This window comes from Protopterus annectens, chromosome 14.part0, assembly GCF_019279795.1.
Source record: "Protopterus annectens isolate FY-2018-M chromosome 14.part0, PAN1.0, whole genome shotgun sequence".
Taxonomy (NCBI): domain Eukaryota; kingdom Metazoa; phylum Chordata; order Ceratodontiformes; family Protopteridae; genus Protopterus; species Protopterus annectens.
In genome coordinates this window covers 130,679,181-130,703,836 of record NC_056748.1, presented here as the reverse complement: position 1 = coordinate 130,703,836, position 24,656 = coordinate 130,679,181, and the positions used below count along the sequence as shown (strand labels likewise).

Sequence of the window (24,656 nt, the reverse complement as noted above, 5' to 3'; positions counted from 1 at the left end):
ATTTCAATAGCATGGTATTTTAGTTTAATTAATTGATCTGATTGTAGTGGATGTCTTTGTAAATACTTTAGTTGTTTTGTTGAATATTATAATAATATCTATTTTTAATTACTTGTATAAAATTGTTATGATATTTCTCTTATATGTTAAAACAATAAACCTGTTTTGAAAAAAAAAGAAAAATGCATGGTAACACAATAACTTTTATTCTAGCAACTTTATAACATTAATATTTAAAATGTGTCCCTATTTAGGGGCTTTGCTCCCCTATTATTTTTGGCTTTGCCCAGATTTTTTGTGCTAAGAGGTTGAGAGCTATGTCCTCTAAGCCAACTACCAGAGTAAACAAGATAAGTCACAATATAACACAGAAAGAAGAAATAATATGTATGTAGGGTAGATATGAATCTATTTTATGCAATATAGATTATATTTGGAATGAAAGACTGAATGAAATGTTGTTTAATGGGAATGGATTTTGGCAGATATGTTGCAAAAATCAGATTATGGTTTTGTAAGAAGGAGTTGGGGGATGTTATAAGAAAAATGCTAAACAGTAAAAAAAATAGAAATGTGCCTGTAAATAACATGCTTTATGTTGTGTTAAAGGACTTTTACTAATTTTGTTAGGTGCCATAGGATCTTTAATACTACCTGAGCTGTCACCAAGTCAAACAGATATGATCTCAGTGTAATGTTTTATCCAAATGCACCCTACTCATGCTACAGTACACTGTCAGCAATTGAGCTGCCTGGCGTGGGAATAGAACCACCAGCCTTTTGGCACCAAAGGCAAGTGTGCTACCTGTTGCACCACTGACTCTAGGTTGTCAGCTAGGAGATATGTCCCTCATCATTGACATCATTGTATGTCAGATGGTACCCATAGCATTACATGCTACCATCAGGGAGTCATATGAGTAACACACATCTACACTTTCTGTTTATTAATGGTACCTGTGTAGAGCTGAACTGAGCCAAAAGAGCATAATATTTTCTCACAAGGCAATGTTGCATTTTCTTCATTATATATCATGATCAATACTGATACCCTATTTCAGACCCTGGGCAAACTGGCTGGATATAAAAAGGGAGATTTTCTAATGTACACATTTAATGTTTATACTAATACCAGTGGATTTTGCATAAAGCATTAATATGCAGCATTTAAAAGATAACTGTTGAAAACAGCCAAAGTTACATCAGCATACTTATTTTGGTAATGCAGTTCTTACTGATGAAACCAAAATGTCACTGTACCTGTTTGTTCAGGGGAGTAGAGGAATTTGCATTTTGTCTGCATAGGGCAGAGATTTAAGACTAAGAACTGCCAAGGAGTTGCACTTTGTATCCTTGGGTTCGAGTCCATTAACCCTCACTTGCACATAATGCAAGTTTGAACAAGGCAGTTATACAGACAGTGCTCCCTGGTTAACCCTAAAAGATGAACTTATACCCAGGGATCTATCTTATTAAAAAATGATTAAAGTAAAAAAATGTAATGCCTTCATTTGCAGATACTGCAAACTATCTTGTGCTGCATACCGACTAGAGATAGCTGCCTGCTTCCCCTTCACTGACCACCACAACATTTGGAAATACAGCGTACAATTCTTTTGACTTATTTTTAGCTTCACATTCCCTCATCTTTTCAGTGCCGTTGCTGTGCACTTCAATTGTAAGTTAGCATTAAGCCATGACATGTGAGCATTTTATTCACTAGCTTGCGTTAGTATTCAGCAGTAAGAAATGCCTCTTTTTCTCTCTCTGGCTTTGCCCGACTAAACACTAAGGTTTTTGAAGTCAGTTGTTTTCATTTGCCTCAGCAGAGACAGATTTAGGTGACTAAAAAATTAGGCATAATCAAGAAAAGAATGTGCAGATGAGGGGGACAGGAAAAAGCATAGCGATGTGTGAATTCAGATGGAAGTGCTCAGTGTATGCTTTACCTAGCCTTTGCACAGTACATCTTAGAGATAGATGTAAGAGTGTAAGGGTCTGGTGTAGACTATGGTATGAAAAGAATAGATATATTTCAAAAGAAGGAGAGGAGGTGGGCAGAAAAGAGGAGATGGGAGGCAGACACTAGGAATCCAACTAGATGATCTAGTATCTGTCTGCCTGGGATGACATGATTGACAGACCACGATGCTTTGCCAGAGATGGCCTACACCTGTTGCCCCTGGGATTCCGGATACTGGCTAAGGCTCTTGACACCCCTATAGTGCCTTTTTAGGTAAGGTTCAAATGACAAATTCAAAACCGTAACAGGTACAAGCAAGCAAAATCTGAGGGTAATGCTACTCAATGTTAGAAGTCTAAACCTCAAAATGCATTCACTTGAGGCACTCCTTAAAATGGAGAACATCGACATCTGTGCAGTGACAGAGACCTGGTTCAAGGCTCCAGAGAGCACCCCTGCATTACCAGACTATAAGTCATACCACACCTTTTGGTCACCTAACCTGGACTGAAAGACTAAAGGTGGACACGTGTCCATATTCATTAAGGATATCCACACCTCCAGGCTAGTTGCTCAGCATAATGCATCCGAGATTATCCAAATGCAAATAACTCTGGGCAAGACCACAATCCAAATAGTAACTTGCTACAGATCCCCCACCATGCCCCAGGATTTCCACTCCTTATTTCTTGATACACTGGAAAATATTAGGATACAACCCAACACCCTAATAATGGGCGATTTCAACTACCCCACCATTAACTGGGAAAACTACTCATGTACCAACTCTTTTGCTCAATACTTTCTGGAATTCATAAATTCCAGTGCCTTGGATCAACTTATCCACACCTCCACCAGGGGAAGCAATATCCTAGACCTGGTCATTACCAACATGGGCGACCAGTGTTCCACACCAGAAGTCAATTCCTTGTTGGTCAGATCTGACCACAAACTAATCACCCTAGACATCCACATCCCACCCCCACCCCTCATTAGGGAAACCATCGTAAAAAATTTCTCCAAAGCCAACTTCACGCTTCTTAAGACAGAAGTAGCAAACTTCACAACACTCATGCAGACGGACAATAGAGGTATAACTGCTGAATCCTACACAAATGCACTTTATAAGCACTTACACGAGTGCATGGATCATGCTATCCCTAACAGAACCAAGATGCTATCCTCCAAAAAAAAAAGGAAGTCAATCTGGTGGACCCCTGCCATAAACAAACTCTACAACAAAAGAAAGAAACTGTTGCAAAAAAGAGTAAAATCCCATGACTGGAGGAACTCCCTGGTCAGCCTCAGTAAGAAGCTGAGATCCCTCATAAAATCCTCCAAAGCTAGTTACAAAAACAAAATCGCCACTGATTCTAAAGACAACTACAAAGCATTGTATAGCTATGTCAAAAGTTTCAATGGCAGCACTCAGATCTCCTCTGAGTTACAGTCCAATGGCACTAAATATACAGAACCAACTGATATTGCAAACATCCTGGCAGATAGGTTCAATGCTAACTTTACCCCCCTCTCACCCCCTAAAGGGCCCATCTCTATACCAGAAGAATGCAAAGTTCCTGTAATCATGGCTGCACAGGTGAAAAACACACTCTCCAAAGCCAAGAACACAGCATCCATGGGACCTGACAACATCCCAGGCTGCATTCTACATGAACTACAGAATGAACTGGCACCCCACCTAAGCACCATGTTCAATCATAGCCTCAACTCAGCTTTTGTGCCCACTGAATGGCACACAGCGATGGTTATCCCACTCCACAAAGGGGAAGCTACTACAGACCCTGGGAACTACCGCCCCATTAGCCTAACGAGCCTGGTCTACAAGGCCATGGAACGTATCATCATGGAACTTACAAACAAAGACATGGACCCCACCCAGTTTGAGTTTGTAAAAGGCAGATTATATCTCCTAAACCTGCTAGACTTCTTTGAAGCAGTCACCAAAGCCGTAGATGAGTGTAAGGTGGTTCACACAGCCTATCTAGATCTTGCCAAGGCTTTTGACACCATCCGCCACTCTGGAATTATAGATAAACTCACTAAACTAGGTATAAATCCCTATGTCACAAGATGGGTTACCAACTGGCTCACTGACAGAACCCACACTGTGAAAGTAGCAGACTCCAAATCCAACTTCAGACCAGTGACAAGTGGAGTACCACAGGGTTCAGTCCTGGGTCCTCTTCTGTTTGGTATCTACTTTTCTGAAGTACAGGCTAACACAGAAGGTCTTTGGCTAATGAAGTTCACAGATGACTACAAACTAGGAGCCATAATTGAAACTCCTAAAAATGTGGACATTCTACAAAAGGGCCTCACCGAGACAGATGCCTGGTGTCAAAGCCATGGTCTCAAGCTCAATGCCAAAAAGTGCATTGTCATCCTCTTTGGTAAAAATTTGGTACCCATGATCTACCACATAGGTGGTAGTCTACTTAACATCGAAAGTGTGATGAGATCTTGGGACACAAGTGGACAATAGTCTCTCCTTTGATAATCACATTGCCACAGTAGTCAGGAAATCCTTCTACGTGGCACACCTCATTACAAAAGGTTTCTCATCCAGGAAAAAAGAGGTAATTGTTCCCCTCTACTCATCACTCATTAGACCCATTATAGAGTACAACACCCCTTTTGGTATGTACCTCACAAGACATCTACAACAACTGGAAAGGACGCAGAAATACCTCACAAAGAGGATTACCGGCCTCAAACAGATGCCCTCATGAACCGTCTCAAAAAACTCCAGCTTTACTCCATTGCATATCGCCTACTCAGAGGTGATCTCTGCTTAACATACAAAGCTATGTCAAACCCAGAGCTGTTGGACATGCTACACTTAAAGAAATCCCAATCCCTCTGAGCTACATGCTCTAGGGACCTAAACCCTGTCACCACAATAAACAGAACATGCTGGAGGGATAGATTTCTGTCCCAGAGACTTCCCATACTCTGGAACAAACTACCTGTCTATATCAAACAAAGCTCCTCATTAGCACTCTTCAAGAAAAATCTTGATGATTGGATGGAAAATTGGAAATTCAACCCAGAGATCACCTCTGTGGCTCTGCTCAACAAGGGCACAGGAAAATAATTTTCTTGGGTGGTGAAAGCCAGGGTACCTTTTTGGCTAGGCTTATATAGGCCCTAGTGCCAATAGTCTAGTACCTACCTATGAACCTATGAACCTATGCCATATGTGTTTCTGGAATCCATAGAGCACATGTCTTGGTAAGGAAAAACTGCATGCTTTTAATGAGTTTTGGTACTAGAAGATTGGTTCTACTGTCCAAAAGGTAGTTCTGGAAGAAGCCTGGAAATATAGGTCAGCAAGGAATCATGTCATAACTTGCTGATTTTGTTCAGATGAAAGGCTCAATGCTTGTATGGATTTGCAAGATAAAGATCTTGCAGCTCAGTTTGGTCAGATATAATGGCTAGACTATGGCTTAAGGGACTAACAATCAGTTAATTAATATAGTCTTTGTTGACTTTAGCATGTCATATAACCATCTGCTTCATTTTATGCTTTGAACTGCCACTGAGCTTCATTGTGTATACCAGGGTTTGAGTCCCTTATTCCTCATGATCACACAAGTGAAATAGGTGCAATGCCGGATCCACTGAAAAGAACAGAGAATAGCTATGGTGACATAAACGCTAATATGACAAACTCAGTTGGAAGCAATGTACTGCAGGAATCAATTCCTGCTCCATAGTCATCTGCACTTTTATGCTATGTTCATAGGTCTTTATCGAGTTTAAACCAAGCCAGTTTCCCTTAAGTGTTAGAATCAGCTAATCCCATTTGGTGTTAAATTGGCTTTACCCATCCCATGATCAATAATTATGTATTACTCTTAGTGAAAAGATAAAACCATAGATAATTTGAGGGGATCCATACATGGATAAAGCATTTAGGAGTTGCGTCTATCAATTAGTAGTATGGGGAGTAGTTCTAGGGTAAATTTTCTGTTACCCATCCATAGATTCAAGTTGGTTGCACTTGAATGTGGATGAGGATGTGCTTTGTTTTACATGGATGGGAAGTCTTTTCCACAACAATGATATTCTCTGTCCTGTCTGGGGTTACTACCTTTTGGTGCTGATAAACCTGGATCAAGGACACACCCCTCACACCTCTCTCAACCCCATCCATTTTCTCCCCTTTCCTGCCCATTCTGTGACATCACCACCATTATCAGCTGAGGAGGAACACCATCTTTTTGCATTCCTGATGCCTTCTTTCTGCCGATTTACTATGCTTTTCTGTAAAAAAAAATCATAATAAATCTACTGATTTAACAAACTACGATAGTCTGTTATTTTTTTGAAAAAGAATACTGGAGTTTGCACAGTGTTTTACAGACTGCCGGACTATCGGTTTGATTTCTGGATAGTAGAAAAAAACAGATAGGTGGCAATGTTAGTTCTGTCCCGCCTGTCTTGTCCAGCCCTCCTGTCCCACTAAACTATTCTGTTGATGTTGCAGAAGAAGTTTAAATCCTTGGACCAAGTAGTTCTGATGTCATTCAACTTGCTGATGTGCAGTAGGACCATCAGTATTGGGTTGGTGGTTGCCATTTATTCCAGACACAAGTCACCTCTTAGCAGTCTATAGGAAACAGAGTATAGTGACAGTGTTTTAAGTCTGTCCATGTAGGACATATTGTTTAGGCCTTGTATCCTTTTAGTAAGGTATCTCTCTCTGGGTGTTCCAGTTGTTGTATGTGTCAGGACAGATAGATGCCAAAGGGAGAATTATACTCAATGACTGGTCTAATGATGGCTGAGTAAAGGTAAACAATGACATCTCTAGATCTAGACACAATCCCTTCCTTTATAAGCCATCTAATATAAAAGTACTTTCTTGCTACACTGGACACATGTTGGTTGGAAGTCAGGTCACTGCCAACATACTTTACTAAATCCTGAACAATTGAGACAACACTTAGGGGTGTATTGTCAAAGTGGTCATCCCCCTGGGTAGATGATTTTCTAAAGGATAATACATTTGTTTGATATTTAGTTTCAGTCCATGCTTTTTGCCCCAGTTATTTGTTTGGAACAAATTACTGCAGGATGGTTAGTTATTTGGAGATTCAAAGACTGCTCCTAGCTTGCAGTCATTTACAAACTTAGCCAGCCGGAGCCCTATGGCATTGGTAGGGGGGGGGGTAAGGGCACATGCTGGGGAAAAAAAGCTGAAGTTACTGCATCCATGTTGTTGTCAAAGCCTAATGAGTCCAGAAAGCTTGCAATGCATAAACAGAAGGGTTTCCATTACCCTGAACTGCAAGGTGATCTTTAATTCCCAGGCCATTACTTATCATCTGTCTATGCACCACTCAGTCAGCATACGTTATTCTCATATATGTCATATGTCCGACCTATACCAATCATTCCTGTCAGGGTACTTCATACAGGGCCACCTGGTTGGTGGGTGCACACATATGCCAGATGGAAAGGCCTATACACACAAGTACCATACAGAACTTTTTTATTTGGTAGTTTGAAGTAAGTACACATCTTTGTTTAGATACCTAGATCCATAATTTATATAATCATTTCATATTCTGCTCCTCCATACATGAATACAATTCAAAAAGGCTTGAAATATTTTAAAACTTATAATTAGTGAAGGTTGAATGCAGCTGTTCATACTAGTGCCTTTTTTGTTTCATAACAGTGTCTGTGCAGGGTCTCTTTCCATGAAGATTAGAACAATGCCGAGCTGTAGAACTCTTTGCTTAACAAGGGATTAATCCTCAGCTCTGAATGCAAGTGAAATATTATAACTGCTCGTTAGAACTAATTAGACCTAGATTTTATATCTGAATTATCTTTTTTAATACCACATAATCAACGAATTCTGAAACAATAATGCATTTCTGCCAAAAGAAAATGTGTGTAGATTTTGGGTCATTAATGTAATAGTCCTAAGGCTGAGATTCACCCAAGCTGCTTTCTTTGCTTCATTTTGGTTTAATTAATGAAGAAGCATGAAAAATGAAAACTACATTATTAAATGTTTCCAACATATTAGTAGCAGAGCACACATACAGGAGAAGTCTAAAGCTTCTCAGAAAATACAGGCTACTTTTGTAACATGCAATCACTGAGGAGGTGAGTTGCAAAGTGCAGTTTTAATGCATGTATTTTCTTTTAAGTTTTTTTGGAAACAGTACTTAATGCACACTACTAGAGAATTGGCTACAAATGCACCTTATATGCATTTTCAGAGCTGTCTTGCATGGAAAGGTGGCAGCTTGTGCTGAACTGAATGAACACATCTGGCAGCCCAGTGATGGAAAATGTGCATCGGGTTCACTTAGTTATTACACATTCAGAAGGCTGTGCTTCTGTACCTGTTGTTTCCTCCCACACGTTGGGGTCATGCAGCCATGCCATGTAGTTCTACTGGGATAGATTTAGTTTCTAAAATGGACCGTGCCTAACCCATTACTGTTACTTCATTTACACAGTGATGCTCACTGCCTTCTATAAAATTGGGAAACACCTGTTCCAGGGGAAAAAAGGTAAACTATGTAGTGCTGAGAACCAGAGGAGTGGATTTGTAGTACTACAATAAACTCCAGCTGCAGTATGTGCCTTATGCCAGGTACCTTCATGCATAGTATTTCATTTTATTTTGTTTTATTTTATATTTATCCCTCCAGAGAATTTAGACCAATGGCTTCTTTACCTGCAAACAACTGCCCATTTGGGAGCCAGGCATCCATGGGCTAGGTAAGATTACTTTAGCACATTCATTCCTGCCTGGAAATCCCAGTCAGCTCATATGCTCCACAGAAAGAGTCAGATTGTAGGGAGCAGACCAGCTTGCTGCTCCTGCAGGGTGACACGCCCTCTTCTCTGGTGCAGCAATGCCCTCCCCTGCAGCAGCTCTTCTGAGGTAACCACTTGCTGCCCTTTAGGGTGAAACATGCTTCTGAATGCTGAATTCCCCTTGGCTTACTGTGTGATTGCAATCAGCAGTGTGGATTTACTTGGTGTAAGCTCAATGGGACATTACACTCAGTGCTCCCACAAGGTGTTACTCATGCAGTTAGACAAAGTCGATGTCTTCCCTCAGGGATGGATGAGTTGCCAATGGCTTCACTACAATTCTTCCCTACCAGCTTCTACAGGCAACCAAGTTGCTATTAAAACTCTAGTTGTCTAGCTTTATTTTCTGAAAATGCTTAGGTTTTTACATACCTTGATGGGAATGGACCCCACATTTCTAAGTCAGGGCATAATTCAAGTTCTAGTATGTAATCCACTATCCTGGGCTACCAATGTTATCCTTTCATCTTTTGGTTTAAATTTACCCTATCTAAGCCATTTTGGATGATAGCTCTTAGTCAACATGAAGCTGTTCAGGTAGATCTCCATACTTCTTGCTATAGCTGTGACCTTTCGATTCATATTTTCTTTTTTCCGACCCCGCTCTTTGTCTTCTTTCTTTTGCTTTTTTGCACTTTCTGTTGCCACCTGTTTTTTATCCATATTTGGTTGTATTTCCATACCTGCTTTTTTCCTAAAAGCTTTTACTAACCTAACAAAAGAGGTCATCATAGATTTACTTTGTTCATGTTTTAGAACATTCAATATGTTTGGATCTGGCGGTCAATAAATATGAATGCAATCTCACAATCGCCAACCTACGTATATGTATAGTCGATTTCAATGAGGTACATACCTACTTCAAACCAAGGGATATATAATCTTGGCAAACACTGGTTCTTGTATATCATTTGACAGGAATGGAGTAATTTTCTTGATTTCCTGTTAGGCTTATCCAACTCTTTTTGTGGCCAGTCAGTCACTGCAAAACTATAAGTTAAAACAGGAAGTGTAAGTTGATTTATAGTTTGAATTTTATTCCTAGATGTCAAAGTAGTTTTCAGTATTAATTCTAGGCTTCTAAAATATTCCTTACTGAGCTTTGTTCTCATTTTTCCTTGCTGTATTGCCACCCCTTCATATATTCCAAGATATTTGTACACTCTTTCGTATTCTAAATCTTTTATATCACATTCCTCCCCAAGTTTTATATTTTCTTGCGTCTTCAAGTTTCGTCTTTCAAATGTCACTTTTAAACATTTGTTGAGATCCAATTTTTTATTTTATTTTTTTATTTTACAGTTGTTAAGCGGGGGTGTCTGACTGAGCCAAAAAGGCCCCTTTTCAGCAGAGGCCCAGGGAGAAAAGCTCCACATTGAAAAATTACAGATACATGTAGATATTTAGACATTATGAGTATACACACAAATTACAATAGACGTGTTTTTACAGTGGTATGCAGCACATCAACAGTTACAGTGGAGAGAACAAACAAGAAAACATTCATTTAAAAATAAAGGTAATTAATACATTTGTGGTGTCCAGCTGAAATTTGGAACATGGGTAGAATACATACATAGCATAAAGGTACCGTGCATACATTTTAGATTAGCCAGTGTTTGTGAGTAAGAGTGAAAAGTGTCATCAAGTACTCTAGGTTTAGTATGTGTACCTTATCCGCTTTCACTAGCCTGGGGAGCAATCATGGCACTGCCAACTTTGCTTGAGATGTTGCCTAATGAAGTTTTTAAAGGAGGCTTTGGATGATCTGTTTTGAATGCTAGTGGGGAGAGAGTTTCATTTTTTAGCCAGTGAACTACTATATAGTGCATCTCCAAAGCTATTGCAGCTGTTGGTGACTTCTAGTAGGAGTTTGCTTGATGATCTAAGAGGACTTTTGGCTGAGTGATGTTGTACTAGGTTTTTGAGGGCAGGATACTTATTGGGGAGGTAATAGATCGAATGACAGAGGCAGAGCTGATTGTAGGTTAGGAGGTTGGACAGTTCAAGTCAGTGGAGCTGTCTCAAAGCAGTACAGTGATGAGTTCTATATGAGCAATTTGCAGCAAAGCAGGTAATTCTGTTATAGCAGGCTTCCATTTTGCTCAGTTCAGTTTTGTTGAGATTAATCAGAATGGGAGATGCATAGAGTTGGGTGGATAGAAGTTGGGAGCGAGGAATGGCTGATCTTGTGTTGTTGGTAAGAAATGGTTTGATACGGTAGAGTAATCCCAGTTTGGCATGTATTTTTTTAATAGTTAAGTTGAGATGACTATCAAATTTTAGGTGGGAGTCTATGGTTATTCCTAATAGCTTAGCCTGTGCCACTGGAGTGATTGGAGTAGCATTTGTGGAGTAGATAGTGAATTGACTGTTATCAGTGTTTTTGTTAGAACTGGTTATAATCATAAACTGAGTTTTCTTTGAATTGAGGATAAGTTGGGTTTTGGTAAGGTAGTTTTCAATGTCAGAGAATGCTAGTTGAATTGTTTGCAGGAGGGTGGGAATGTTTTGTGCAGCACAGATTAAGGTAGGTATGTATACTGAATGATAGATGCATGCTGTGTGGAGGTATGGAGGTCATTTGTGAAGATTGTGAATAGTAGTGGTCCTAAGATAGAACCCTGTGAGTCTCCTATAGTTATGGGCAGCTGAGGACAGAGAGAATTTTCCCATTTCACAGCTTGGTACCTGCTAGTTAAGTAGCTTTGGAACCAGGTAAGAGTGGAAAATGACATTCCTATATCATCTGAGAAGGCTTTAACAACTTGTAGATATTCTTTCAGGTGTTTATTTGATGAATTATACAGTTTTTGATAATCCACAAAATGTAGATGAGTTATGTATCCTTTCATTTCATAACTTTCTTGTGGTCAGACTGAATCTGTGACATAGGGTGTTGAGTAAACAGCTTAATAGATTGAGAGCAAGACAAAGCAACAATGCTGATAAAGAATTGCCATGAAATATTTCACACTGGATTTTTACACCCTGGACAGCAATTTGCCCTTTTTTTGTGGTTGAACTGCAACATTTCTGGCCATTCCTTCATAGTTACTGTAATAAAATTTATCAATGCATGATTGATCTTGTACGTCTGTTAACATTTTATAATCCAGGAGTGAGCAATATTATCAAATGTTTTTTTGTAATCTCTATGCCATACTGAGATTCCTGCTCTTTTTACCGGTCTCCATTATGGTTTTATTTAACAGAAAATGATCCTTTGTTCCATATGAATGTCTTTCATTCCCTTTCTCTTCTATGGACACGATTGAATTTTCATCTAAATGATTGTATACTTTATATGCATCAGCTCCCATATATAAGTGACATGTTGTTGGGAGAGTGGTTATTGGTCTACAGTGTGGTCGTTGCTATGCCCCTCTATGCCGCAGGGCTGGTTTGCATATCCAGTACTGTTAGGACAAAAGGAGGTCCTGCTCTTCAGCCGTTAAGTCCTGACCACTTGAGGATATTGATCGCATCTGAGTCTGTTAGTATTTTCTTTTCACTTTCTAGCTTTCTTTTCTTGGCTTCCTTGTCAACTTTTTATAGCAAATGTACTTTATGCTGCTCAGGGGACTAAAAAGGTCTCAACTTATTTTTTTTTATTAAGTCTCAATAACAACCTCATTGCCTGCGTCATATTGCTTAACATCTGGCACCAAAGTATTACATAAAGGACATCATTCTGTTACTCAGTACAGACTGATATAAACACTGCGATACATTTATTGATTGTTTTGATTCTCCATCCTCACTCATGCAGTATCCCTTCCGACTATCTGTTAAACCACCAGATTGCCTCACTCCACAGCAGATCCAGATGTTGACTACAGATGATGTTTTTTTCATTCAGACCGACAGTTTATTCGGGGTTAAACAACTTCACTTGTGTTACTCTGACACTAGATAACCTTCAGGGGCTGAATGAGGAAACAGTGAAGTTGTGGCATCATCCTTAGCTGCCTCAGGGTGGACAAGGGCATCAGATCTTCTCCTGTCATACTTACACATAAAATCTTGGCCATAATTCAGGCATGGAGGATGTTCTCCTGTCCATGCTAGTGGTCTTTTCGTACCACAGCAATCTTTATCCCACCTCGAAAGAAGAACAGCAGCCTTTGGGTATTCTGAATTCTTTCACCTCAGCTGGTTCACAAGTGCCCACCTTTGTCCAAATACCTGGGCTATTTCTATTGTAGGCAGGGATTCAATAATTTGAATACTGAATTCTGAAACAATAACGGCATTTCTTCTAAAAGAAAATGTGTCTGGGTTACTGGCCATTTATGTAATGATGCCAAGGCTAAGGTTCACACAAGCAGGAGCGGCCTTAGGTCAACTGGTGCCCTAGGCAAAAGGGCTCCACAGCACCCCCCCACCACCTAGTGCCCCCATCCTGGTCTACCTACACCAAACAAATACTTGAAATGCATCCCTGCTAGAGTGGCACCCTAGGCAGCCGCCTAGTTGGCCTATGTCTAAGGCTGGCTATGCACACAAGATGCTTTCTTTGCTTCATTTTGGTTTACTTAATGAAAAGGCATGGAAATGAAAACTATATTATTAAATGTTATATGGTCTGAGATCACTGCATATAATATGCTTGAACACACAAACAAATCATTGAAGACACCCTTTTTAAACAAGAGTCTTCTGTGAAAAATGAATATTATGTGAGTCTAATCCGGTCAACAAAGAATAAATAAATAGAATAAATAAACAAGTTGTGCATCTGAACAGCATGTGGAAAAGATGTGAATGTACATTTTATATAACCAAAGAAAATATTTGTTATATACATTAGAACACGAAGTAAATGTTTCCTTTTTCATAAGGATCATATTTACGAAAAGGAAATAAAAGTTAACTCTTAAATTAACAAAAACTATTTAAACATCTAAATGTCTTTTTGTTAAAGAAAAAAAGTATGTCATACATACATTTCAGAAATAATCTTACTAAACAAACTGGTAATCAAATGTTATAATTTTTTATACAATTAGATACAATTAGATATAAATTACCCTATGCCACTTAAGAAAAATGTAAGGGACGTTTCCTTGTGTCCTGGACTGATTTCCACTACTCAGTATGAACACCATATCAGTTATAGCCTTACATGGAATAAACTGGTTAACAGAAGTAGGTAATTGTAAGCTGCACATATTTATAAATTGCAGCTAAATGACTTTGTGGCGAAATGAAAGGTTGATCAGTAATATGCGTTGGCTGTGTTGGTGCTTTTATCAGTCTGGCGGCTTGGACAACGTAAGTGGAAGAAGCAGAGTTGTATTTTGAAACCATCACTGGGGCTGTGCTGCAGAACCATTTGAACCCCAAACCATCTGTAATAACTGAACATTTTGAAGTGCATAAAATAAGTAAAAAATGAGAGCATATCTGAAAAAATGTCATACTGTGTTAGTGATTGATAATTCTATAAAATGTTTTATATAAAATGCTATAAAAAATGCACTCATTACCAAGATGTGTCAATGCCAGTGATAAACACAAAATGCAAAAGAATGCATTTAAAACAGTCACTGCTGATAAAAGCATACTGGTATTAGAACCTACAGCTGCTGAGGAATACAAACTGCACAAGGTATTCAAGATATGAAACTGTATACTTTTAACAATAAATACTCCCAGTGGTGTCGGAAATGACGTTGAATGTTGAGCTGAATACTAGGCCAGCAGTGCTTGTTGATTCTGTTAATGACAATGATATATAACAAAACAGTTCCTTATTAAAAATATACAATGTTCTTTAAAATGGTGTCTGATGAAAAATTATCACCTGTGAATGCATAATTATAACTGTTAGATATGGGTTCCATGCATTGCACTGAAATGATTTTTGTCAACTTTTATATCAAGTTGTGTGATTTTTATCGATTATTATTTTAACTGAACAGCAGTGGGACAAGAAGTTTTTCCTTATCCCATTTTGTGCTGTGTTCAGTAGCGTAGCTAGGGTGGGACACATGGGGCAATCGCCTCTGCTGCTGCAATGTCCAGGGTGCAACTCACCAATGAAAAAATTAAAAAAAATGTTTTTGGTCAAAATTTTTTAATTTCTCTTTTAGGAAAACAGCAACACACACACAAACACACACACACACACACACACACACACACACACACACACACACACACACACACACACACACACACACACACACACACACACACACACACACAAATGTTTTTAGTCAAAATTTTTTTTTTTATTTCCCTTTTAGGAAAACAGCAACACATACATTCTAAATGGCTGTCTGGGACACCCCTATGTGCCTCCCACACATGCTTACATCTTCTTGCTTAAGTACCACCCCCAAAATACATGTGATTGGCTGCGCAGGTAGAGGGGGTGGTGCCACGGTACAAGAAAGACAATGCCTTGGGTTGTATCACTGGTGCTCACAGTGAGCTGAGGGTTGTGGTGTTTTCTCAATTAAAATAGTTTCCTTTGGATGCATTTGGTGTGTGGGAAGACAGACTAGGGATGCAAAAAACAAGTGTCTGAAGTAAGTAGGGTTACTAATTAGTTCATTTTGGTGCTTGTGCATACTTGGACACACTACTGAAGGGGTTGTTGGGGAAATGTTTAATTTTGGTGCTTGAATTTATGTACTTATTTGGAAAGACTACTGAAGGGGTTGTTGGGGTGAAATTATTCATTTTGCTGCTTGTGCATACTTGGACAGTCTGCTGAAGGGGTTGTTCGATGAAAATATTCATTCTAGAGTGTTTGCATACTTGAACAAAGTGCTAAATAAATCACACCAACAGTATTGCAATTAAAACGACCATTCCCCCTCAAATCCCTGTGATAAGATAATGCAGTAATACTAGAACATTTTGGTGTGCCTTACTTAGCACAATGCATGATTTGTAGTGCATTCTATGTGGATAAGATGCAGAGGGCATTGAGGCAGCGAATTTATGAACATATATATGCCCTAAAGAAGAATATGAGAAATGTCCTGTATAAACACAGCACAGAATGTAGAGAGTTTAAAAAGTTTTTGTTTTTTGTGCTTGAAAAAGTCCTACAAAACGTTAGGGGAGGTTACCTGGAATCTTATTTGGAAAAGAAGGAATGCTACACAATACCAAGGAATTAATGACAAAGTATTGATTAGCAGTGTACTAGTTTTAAAGTCAGAAAAATTGTGAAATACTTTATGTAATTATATAATAATGTTATTTAATGGTAAGGATTTTTTAATATAAATGGTAGAGACAAATTTTATGATGTTCTTGAAAAAAAATTTAAGTAAAAGGATTTTTATGTGGTAGGATTTTTTTATATAATATTGATTTTTATGGACTAAGCTTCTTTAAAGTTTAAATTCATATTGGGAAGATTCTGTTAAAATGGTAGCGGTATTTAACTTGTGATTGGTTGATTAATGGTTGATTTTAACTAATGGGATTATAAAAAAGGGCATGTGATGGATTATTGTATCTGATGAAGTCCATTATTAAATGGATGAAAGTGCTTCAATCTTGTGATTTAATAAATTATCTAAGTTCTAATTTGGCTTGGCAGTGGTTTTATTTTAATAATCTTGAAGATAATTACTGTGGGTCTAGCTGTTAGTCACTGCATTTATTTTCATTTTTTTCAAATAAGCGTTATACCTGATTATTTACCATGTTTTGCTGGTGTATAACAAGGTATATATTTGGGTCCATGAAGAGTTTAGTTACTGTTTTATTACCCAATGAATGCACTTTGACCTAGTTGTTGCTGTCCACACTAGTTGATGCAATTAAGTTGGGATACAAGCTTTATCTGATAGGTTGGCGTAATGGTTAAGGTGCTTACCTTAGAAACACAAGGTGCAGGGTTTGATTTTCACATGGGGTAACTGGCTAGGCTTAAAATGGCCCATGAGGACAGTTATCCTAGTACTAATCTATGAATCTATGAATCTATGAATGAGTGGGGGAAAAAGCATACTTGGTGGGCCAGTTTGTCCTCATTAGCCATATTGTGAAATTCTGGGGGGACTTCATAAAGGTACTGCAATGTGCATATGACCTTTTGAATTAAAAACCAACCCTAACACATCGCTGCATGGAGGCATGCAGTGCAGTGGAGGGCTGGCTCCATGACTGTGCATTTTGCTAATGAGGCAGTTTGGGGGAGATGTGTATGCTAATTAGGCATGCTTTCTCTCATGGAACTGCCTTCAGGAAGACATCTACGTACCACTAAATCACTTGGATATGACCATGTTGTGGTAGTGAACATGGCTAAAAGGCCATGTTCATCTACCAGATTTTAGTATAGTAAAGGTATTTATTTGTGTGTGTGTGTGTGTGTGTGTGTGTGTGTGTGTATGTGAGAGCTACTAGATACCAAGCATACTATATTTATATTGTAATAGCACCTCATCTAATATGGGGTATGGGGGATGGGGGAACACTAGCCACAGGCATACTAGACTTGTGCCATAATGGCCCTTCAGCTAATACTGGGATCGGAAAGGGGGGGACACTAGCCACCATGTATACATTTGTGCCTTAATGGCAATTCAACTAGTATGGGGTTCATGGAATGTGGGATACTGTAACTGTAAACTTTTGTGCCATAATGGCATATATACTAGTACAGGGATCGGGGACAAATCATGAACATGTACGGTGACTGCGGTGTGTGTGTGTGTGTGTGTGTGTGTGTGTGTGTGTGTGTGTGTGTGTGTGTGTGTGCGTGTGTGTGTGCCTCTCTCTCTTTTATTTGAATGTGTAGAAGTATGTGTGGGAGAGTGACTACTGGGAAACCTATGGCTACACAATGCAGCTGTAGTAGTTAACTGCTATGGCATAGTAAATGTGAGTCAGACAAATGAAACTTAGACTATAATGAGGTCTTTCCTCATTGCGGATAATATATCTCTGAATCACAAAAACAGTAGTGTAGTTGGGGTACAGCAAAGGGGGCAAATGCCCCAGGTTCAAAGTGTAGGGGTAAGATTGACCATCCCATTCATCATCTCAATTGCAGTTGTGCTGGCAGTAACAGGACTAAAGACAAAGTAAACAACTTTAAAAAATGAACTTGCAAACAGAAGTAAACAGAAAACTATGTTTACCGGCTGCCATTGTCCAATGTCCCCTGTATGAAGCCAGCCCTCAGAGTCAAGTGCTTCCTCTGTTTTTTCTGGATCTTTTAAATATCCTTTAAACACATTTGTCCCTTTGACGCAGACCTACAAAATGAAGACAGGGTCTATGATTACTGTCGGTTCAAACACTGTATAAGCATCAAACAATGTTATTCCAAAGCATGAAACTGTTTGAGTTTCTGAGTGGTGACCATTTTCTCCAGCTTTGCCATCTCCCACAGAGGTTTCAACAGAAAGCCTTTGCAGTGGTTTTACCCCTTCACTCTTTTGTTGATACTTAATGCTACATTTAAACTATGTTTAATAAAAACTAAAATGTAATACTTACAAAACGTTGACCCATTTTTGAATGTTTTATAAACAGGAAAGCATGTCTAATACTATAGGAAAGAACACATTGTTTCTTGGGTACTGTTAGTAAATGCCAGCAGAAAATGCTAATAAGATGTTCGATGGCAGAAAATAAATAATTCTAAAAAGATACCATTGCAAGCCATATTGTCTGGCAAGACTTAAAATGACAAAGTAAAACACACTACAGACCAGCCAGAATGCTTACTATAATTGTTCAGTCTGCAAAATTTTGTGTAATTATCAGATTTAGAAGAATTTGTGTGAGAATGTGTGTGCTTGTGTGTGTGTGCACGTGCGTGCATGTCTGTGTATGCGTGTGTGCGTGCATGCGTGTGCGTGCGTGCGTGCGTGTGTGTGTGTGTGTGTGTGTGTGTGTGTGTGTGTGTGTGTGTATATTTCTGCCTGCATCAGTTTTGAGATGGGCACATTCTTTGCAAATAATGAAGTTATTTGATTTAATATGTGGTAGTATTATAGTTTAAGACCTGGATCTGTTAGTTTAAGCTGGTGCACATTTTTTCAATGTTTTACGTTTGCCAGTCCCTCATATGCTGAGGATACTGGTGTTTCCAAAAAACAGTCAACTAATTTTCTTCCAATGGTCAAGTAGCTTCTGAACTTTTAGCCCATCTTTGATTCTGTAATGTACTTTATTTGCGGCTGTTTCAGCATAGATGAAAACATTACAAATTAGAAAATCAAAACATAGAATTGTAATAACTTGTACCTCTCCTTCTCCATTAGCTGCAAAGTAGTTCATGTCCTCAACATCAACTAATTTTACAACATTGCATGGAATCGGTGCACCAACATGACCTGCACAAGAAAAAAACATATGTCTCAGTCTCTGGGAGACAACACTTAAAGACATGAAAAGGGCCTGGTGACTTCAGAACCTCTTCATCATAAAGTACATAAATGCAAATGATCTACAAAAACAGCAGCTGTGCTAATTCTAGATGACCATTTTTATACATTGGGGAAGAGATAATTACTTGGCACCATGACAACACAATTTTTTAATTAAAATGCAGGTGGTAGAAGTCAATATATTGGTGCGTAATCCTAGTGGGACAGTTTTCCTGAAGAATTGATCCCTGCCCCAAAGTGAATCATTCTAGAATAATTAGGTTCTTCAGGAAAGTCAGTAGAGGGGAGTGAGACTAGAAAAGGAATGCATCACCAGACAGAAAGATAATTCAGACTAACCTTGACACAGTCTAACGGGTGAAGAAGAAATCAGACTGGGTTATTGTTGAAATTACTTGGTTGTATATACTCATTTCCCCTTTTGCAGAAGATGAAGAATCAGACCAGCTGATTTTATTTATGTAAATCTGGAACTTCAGGCTTAGAAGAAAGTACATTTTTTGTGATTTAATCTTTCACAGGTCATTATCTTAATTTTATTTTGTTAACAGTGTAGTAAATTAAAAAAAACATTTTACAGAGCTGGCTAAGATGTAAAGTGGCAAACAGGATTAACAATCACATAGCACACAATGTGTGTGTGTGTGTGTGTGTGTGTGTGTGTGTGTGTGTGTGTGTGTGTGTGTGTGTGTGTGTGTGTGTGCTTACTTGTTAACTAGATAAGCCCACTGGACACAAAAGTCCCTTTTCAGCGACAACTCAGGAGCATCGTCTGCTTAAATGATTTGTTTGGTTGCACATTAGGCAAATTGAGGTTGGAGGACTCAAACCCTGGACTGCAGGTAGTAACTCATTAACAAATACATATTATACATAATACACACGTATATATATGTGTGTGTGTGTGTGTGTGTGTGTGTGTGTGTGTGTGTGTGTGTGTGTGTGTGTGTGTATATCTAATTTATAACTATGTATCTATATATATCTCCCCTTTTACAATTTCTATGCATACCTTAACTACTACACAAGCTCCAGTCCTCCCTTGTTACCTTTATTGATGATCCATGCCTTTACATGATTTCTCCTTCCTCCTAAATCAAGGTTACAGGGGCCAGAGCCTAATCTATCCTGACAAGCAATGGGTAAAAGGAAGGAACAAGCCCCCAGTGAAATGCCAGTCCACTGCATGGTATCCTTTGACACTTTCTTAGTTTTCATTTCTACTGTTTTCATATTATGATTATATCTGTTATACTGAGTCCAGAATTTAAGATAAAGGAAAAAAAAATATTTCAATGAAGATATGAAAAGAATAACCATTTGAAATGTCAGGACCTGTTTAAGTGAGTCCCAATATATGGAGACTGAAAGGCCAAAAAACAGACTTATGTATACGAATTCTGAGAAGACCATTTTTTTTGGAATATTCCCTTTTCACTGAGGTATGCTTATCTCAGAGTTGGTATATATAAGTTTGAGTGTGGGGGGGTGCTTGCCCCACACATCAGGGGGTGCAGGGGGGGCTTGGCCCCTGCAAAAAAAACAAGTCTAAAATAGAAGAGGGAAGTTCTACATTTACTCTTCTCCTATATTTTCAGCCTTTTGTAAGGTGTGTTGTCACTTGGCATTACGAGTGCCTACATTTCAATAGGCAGCTTATAAACAGGTGCAGGGTGTGGTTTTTGTCACTATCACATTCATGATGTTAGATCTGCAGCAGTAAGGTACTTAAGTATGACCTGCTGTCATAATGTGTCTCTAAACAGATTGGAAATATGTTTACACGGTCCTATGCAATTAAAATATTGTTTCCCAGATCCTACATCCTACTCTGATAGTGACCATAGATGATGGACATTTTAGAAAAACTAGAAAATTTCATTACCTGTACTCCAGTCACCAGTCAAAGAAAATGTGCATCCTGCTGTGCATTCTGTCTGCCCATAAGCTTCAAAAATCTGATGAGAGAAATGAGGTTTGTGTTACCAGATAACCAGGTTTGTATACAAGTAATCATATACCTACTATATATTTTAAGAAAACTGTACTATGTGTTGATGATTACTATTCTAGCTAGTATCTGCTAAATATGACACAAATAATTTATTTCTGCTTTCAAAGTAAGGCATAGGATCAAACCTTGTGGGAGTGAAATTATGTTCACTTGGAGCAAATTGAAAGGCATTAAATTTCAAGACTGTGTATTCCCTGGTAAAACAACTATCAAGGAAAAAAAAGCAGTAGCTGGGATGCTGCAAATAATCTTTATTTACCAACTATAAATAGGCTTACTATCATAATCCAGAAGTGCACTACGTTGAATGGTGCACCGTTGAAGTACTGTTTCAGAATGGTTAAATATCAAACGGATACATAGCGATCTGCATGACTGAACATCAAATGGCACATGTAATCCAATGGCCAGATTTCCATAACAGCGAATGTCGAACCATTGATATTAACATGGTTCAACAAGGGACGAAAAGACGTTTTTATTATTGGCATTCTGGTTTGGTGATGTGACCATTCAACTGAAGGCACTTCTGGATTATGAAAGTAAACTATATATATATATATATATATATATATATATATATATATATATATATATATATATATACATATACACACAGTGGATATAAAAAGTGTACACACCCCTGTTAATATGCCATGTTTTTGTGATATAAAACAATGAGACCACAATAAATCTTTTCAAAACTTTGCCAACCTTTAATGTGACCTATAATCTGTACAATTCAATTGAAAAACAAACAAATCTGTTAGGGGAAAAATATAAAAAAAATGTACAATACGCTGGATGCATATGCACACCCTTAAACTAATACTATGTTGAAGCACCTTTTGATTTAATTACAGGGTTTTTGCGATAAGTTGTTTATACCTCAAGCAGACGTCAGAGAATTTTTTCTCATGTAGATAGCAAATGCTGGGGAAGTGATGGAGAAGCAAGAGACTTAACTGGGAAAATGTTCTCGGAGTGTAACAAGTTCAATTTTAAAAATTCCTTACAGAGTATCTGGGGAGAAAATTCTGAAGTGATCACTTGACATTTTTTATTTATTTGTTAACTGGGTAAGCCCACTGGAGACAAGTGTCCCCTTTCAGAAATGACTAGGAAGTGCCCTTATATTTATGACATAAGTAGTGCCATGTAAACACACAACTACTGAATGCATGTCATGTGCAGACTACAGGCAAATTAGAGTAAGTGCCATCCATAAAGGCCCTGGCAAGTTTGCTGTGGCACTCAAGTGAGCACCATTTGGTCAGTGAATTTCGACAGTCAGTGAATGCCTCACCTGGCAATTATGTTTCATCAGTCATTAATTAATGGCCCATATGAATGTGCACTTTTCATTCAGTGACTATCTCACCTGTTAGGTGCATTTTGACATTCACTGACTGCATTACATAACAGATGATTTTGGCATATAGTAAATGCTCTGTGAAAAAAGGGGGACTTTCCTTTTAAGATATGATTGTACAAGTTATAAACCTTGGCTCTGCTTATAGTCACTGGAGTAGGCATGTATGTTTCTTCAAACAGGAAACACTAAACTGTTCGGAAATGCAACCAAGCTTAAAGAATTATATTCAAAACAAGAAAATCATTAAGGAATATTACTTCGCCAAGATGATGTTGAGTTGGTGAAGCACAATTTAAATTATAGTAATTCTGAAAAAGAACATAACAATGCAAGAGAAACAATTATGAGATTGCAAACTGGTTTGGATGTAGGACAGACGTGGTTCGATCATGAAATGTCAAGTGGCAAACCCCGAGCATCATAAACACTGAAAACTAACATACTAAACACAGGAGGGTGAAAAAGTTAAACTGTTTTTTTGGACCCTCTGATGTGGTGTAAGCTTCCCATAACCTCCCACAAACTTATACATACAAACTCCATGGATGCACCAACTCAAAGAAGGGAGAAATCTCTAGTGAAAATAGAGCCAGTGATGGAACATACTTAGAACTCACACTGGCTATGATTTCCTGTGGAAGTCAACAATTGGCATTGTGTTCTTTATCATTTTGGGCTTTGGGCAACTGACACTCAAATAATTTCAACTCGGCGACCTGTAGAAATACCAAAACCAGTACATTAATTTATCCACTGGATATGCAGACCAATCCAGTTATTTACATAGATTTGTTTCTTTCTTTCTTCACTTTTGAAAATGTGGTTTAAAAATGAGGCTTGTGTCTTACACAAGCCAGTTTAGAAATAAAAGTTTCTGCATATTCAAACACGATCTAAAGTAATATACTGTGAATATATATTTTATATTAATTTTACTCCTGTAGTGTATTTCCACTGCTTGCATGTGTATTTTCACTCACCTTCCCTCTCTTTTCCAACTACATATGAGGAGAGACTGGAAAATTAACTGTGGAAATTGTATTTTTTTCCCTACTTTTAGGGTTAACTTTGCCTGTCCAGTAGAACACATCCAGAAACAGAACATCTATTCTGAAAGATTTTTTTCCTTTGGATATATACTTGCACAACTATATTCTTAAAATATTATAAATGGAAACAATGGTATACATTGATGTGTTTGATCAATCAGGTTTGCCAACATGTGTGTAGAATTCAAACCTTGCTTGAAACAAACTAACATGTTTCCTTTTCAGGAAGTTAGGATAACATGCAGCAGGACAAACATTTTTGATCATAAGGGATGTACTTTTTCCCTGTGTATATGTTACTGAGAGTTTTATCAGACGTGCAAACGCTAGTGTGTCCCCTAGCCCATATGTTGAATAGTGCTTCACTGTATCTTGCTTTGCACTATACTAGAATTTCTTCTTCTTCTTCTTCTTATTATTAATTATGTTTTAATGATATGATAACCTCAGATGCACTGATCGTTGCAGGTGCGCAAAGAGTACTGTCTCAAAGTCAAGACATCAAACATCTTGTAGATCGGGTAGGCTGCTGTTTGCACCTGAACTGAAATATGAGCTCAGGCAAGCAGCTGCCACAGCTTTCCTGAACACATTATTCAAGTCTTAGTGAGCTAAATGCATCAACTATGGTGGGGGAGTAGGAGGGGGTAGAAGTGGGATTATGGCACTGTTCTGGAATGGAGTTTTACATTCAGGGAACAGGAAGGTAGTTCTTGAGTTAAGGAGAGCGAAGGAGCTCTTAGGGTTACGGAACATGAGGGTGATTTTTAGGTTTAGGAAGCAGGAAGGGTTAGGGAGAGGGAAGGAAGTTTTAAGGATAGATTTAGGGTTCTTTTAGGGCAATACAGAATTATAGGGTAGGATTTTGGGAGGGCTAAGCAGTTAAGCAGTTATGAGAGTCTGAGTTAGAGGGATTTCGAGCACTTTTATTTTCAGGTGAGTGACAGTAAGCAAGTATGTCACGAGCTACTAACAAGTGAATACCTATAGTAGGTCTGCAGTAAAATAATAA

At 38.4% G+C, this 24,656-nt stretch overlaps 1 protein-coding gene across 5 annotated transcripts in view; it reads right to left on the bottom strand.

Moving 5' to 3' along the window:
- ACSL5 (acyl-CoA synthetase long chain family member 5) overlaps positions 1–24,656 on the bottom strand; it is a 630,479-nt gene that overhangs the window by 120,010 nt on the left and 485,813 nt on the right. For all 5 annotated transcript variants that reach the window (XM_044055842.1, XM_044055844.1, XM_044055845.1 and 2 more), the window contains exons 15-17: positions 21,092–21,164; positions 19,064–19,152; positions 17,950–18,066 (exon numbers count right to left, since the gene is read on the bottom strand). In XM_044055842.1, the coding sequence (XP_043911777.1) occupies positions 17,950–18,066; positions 19,064–19,152; positions 21,092–21,164 (279 nt within the window). The remainder of the gene's footprint in view (positions 1–17,949; positions 18,067–19,063; positions 19,153–21,091; positions 21,165–24,656) is intronic.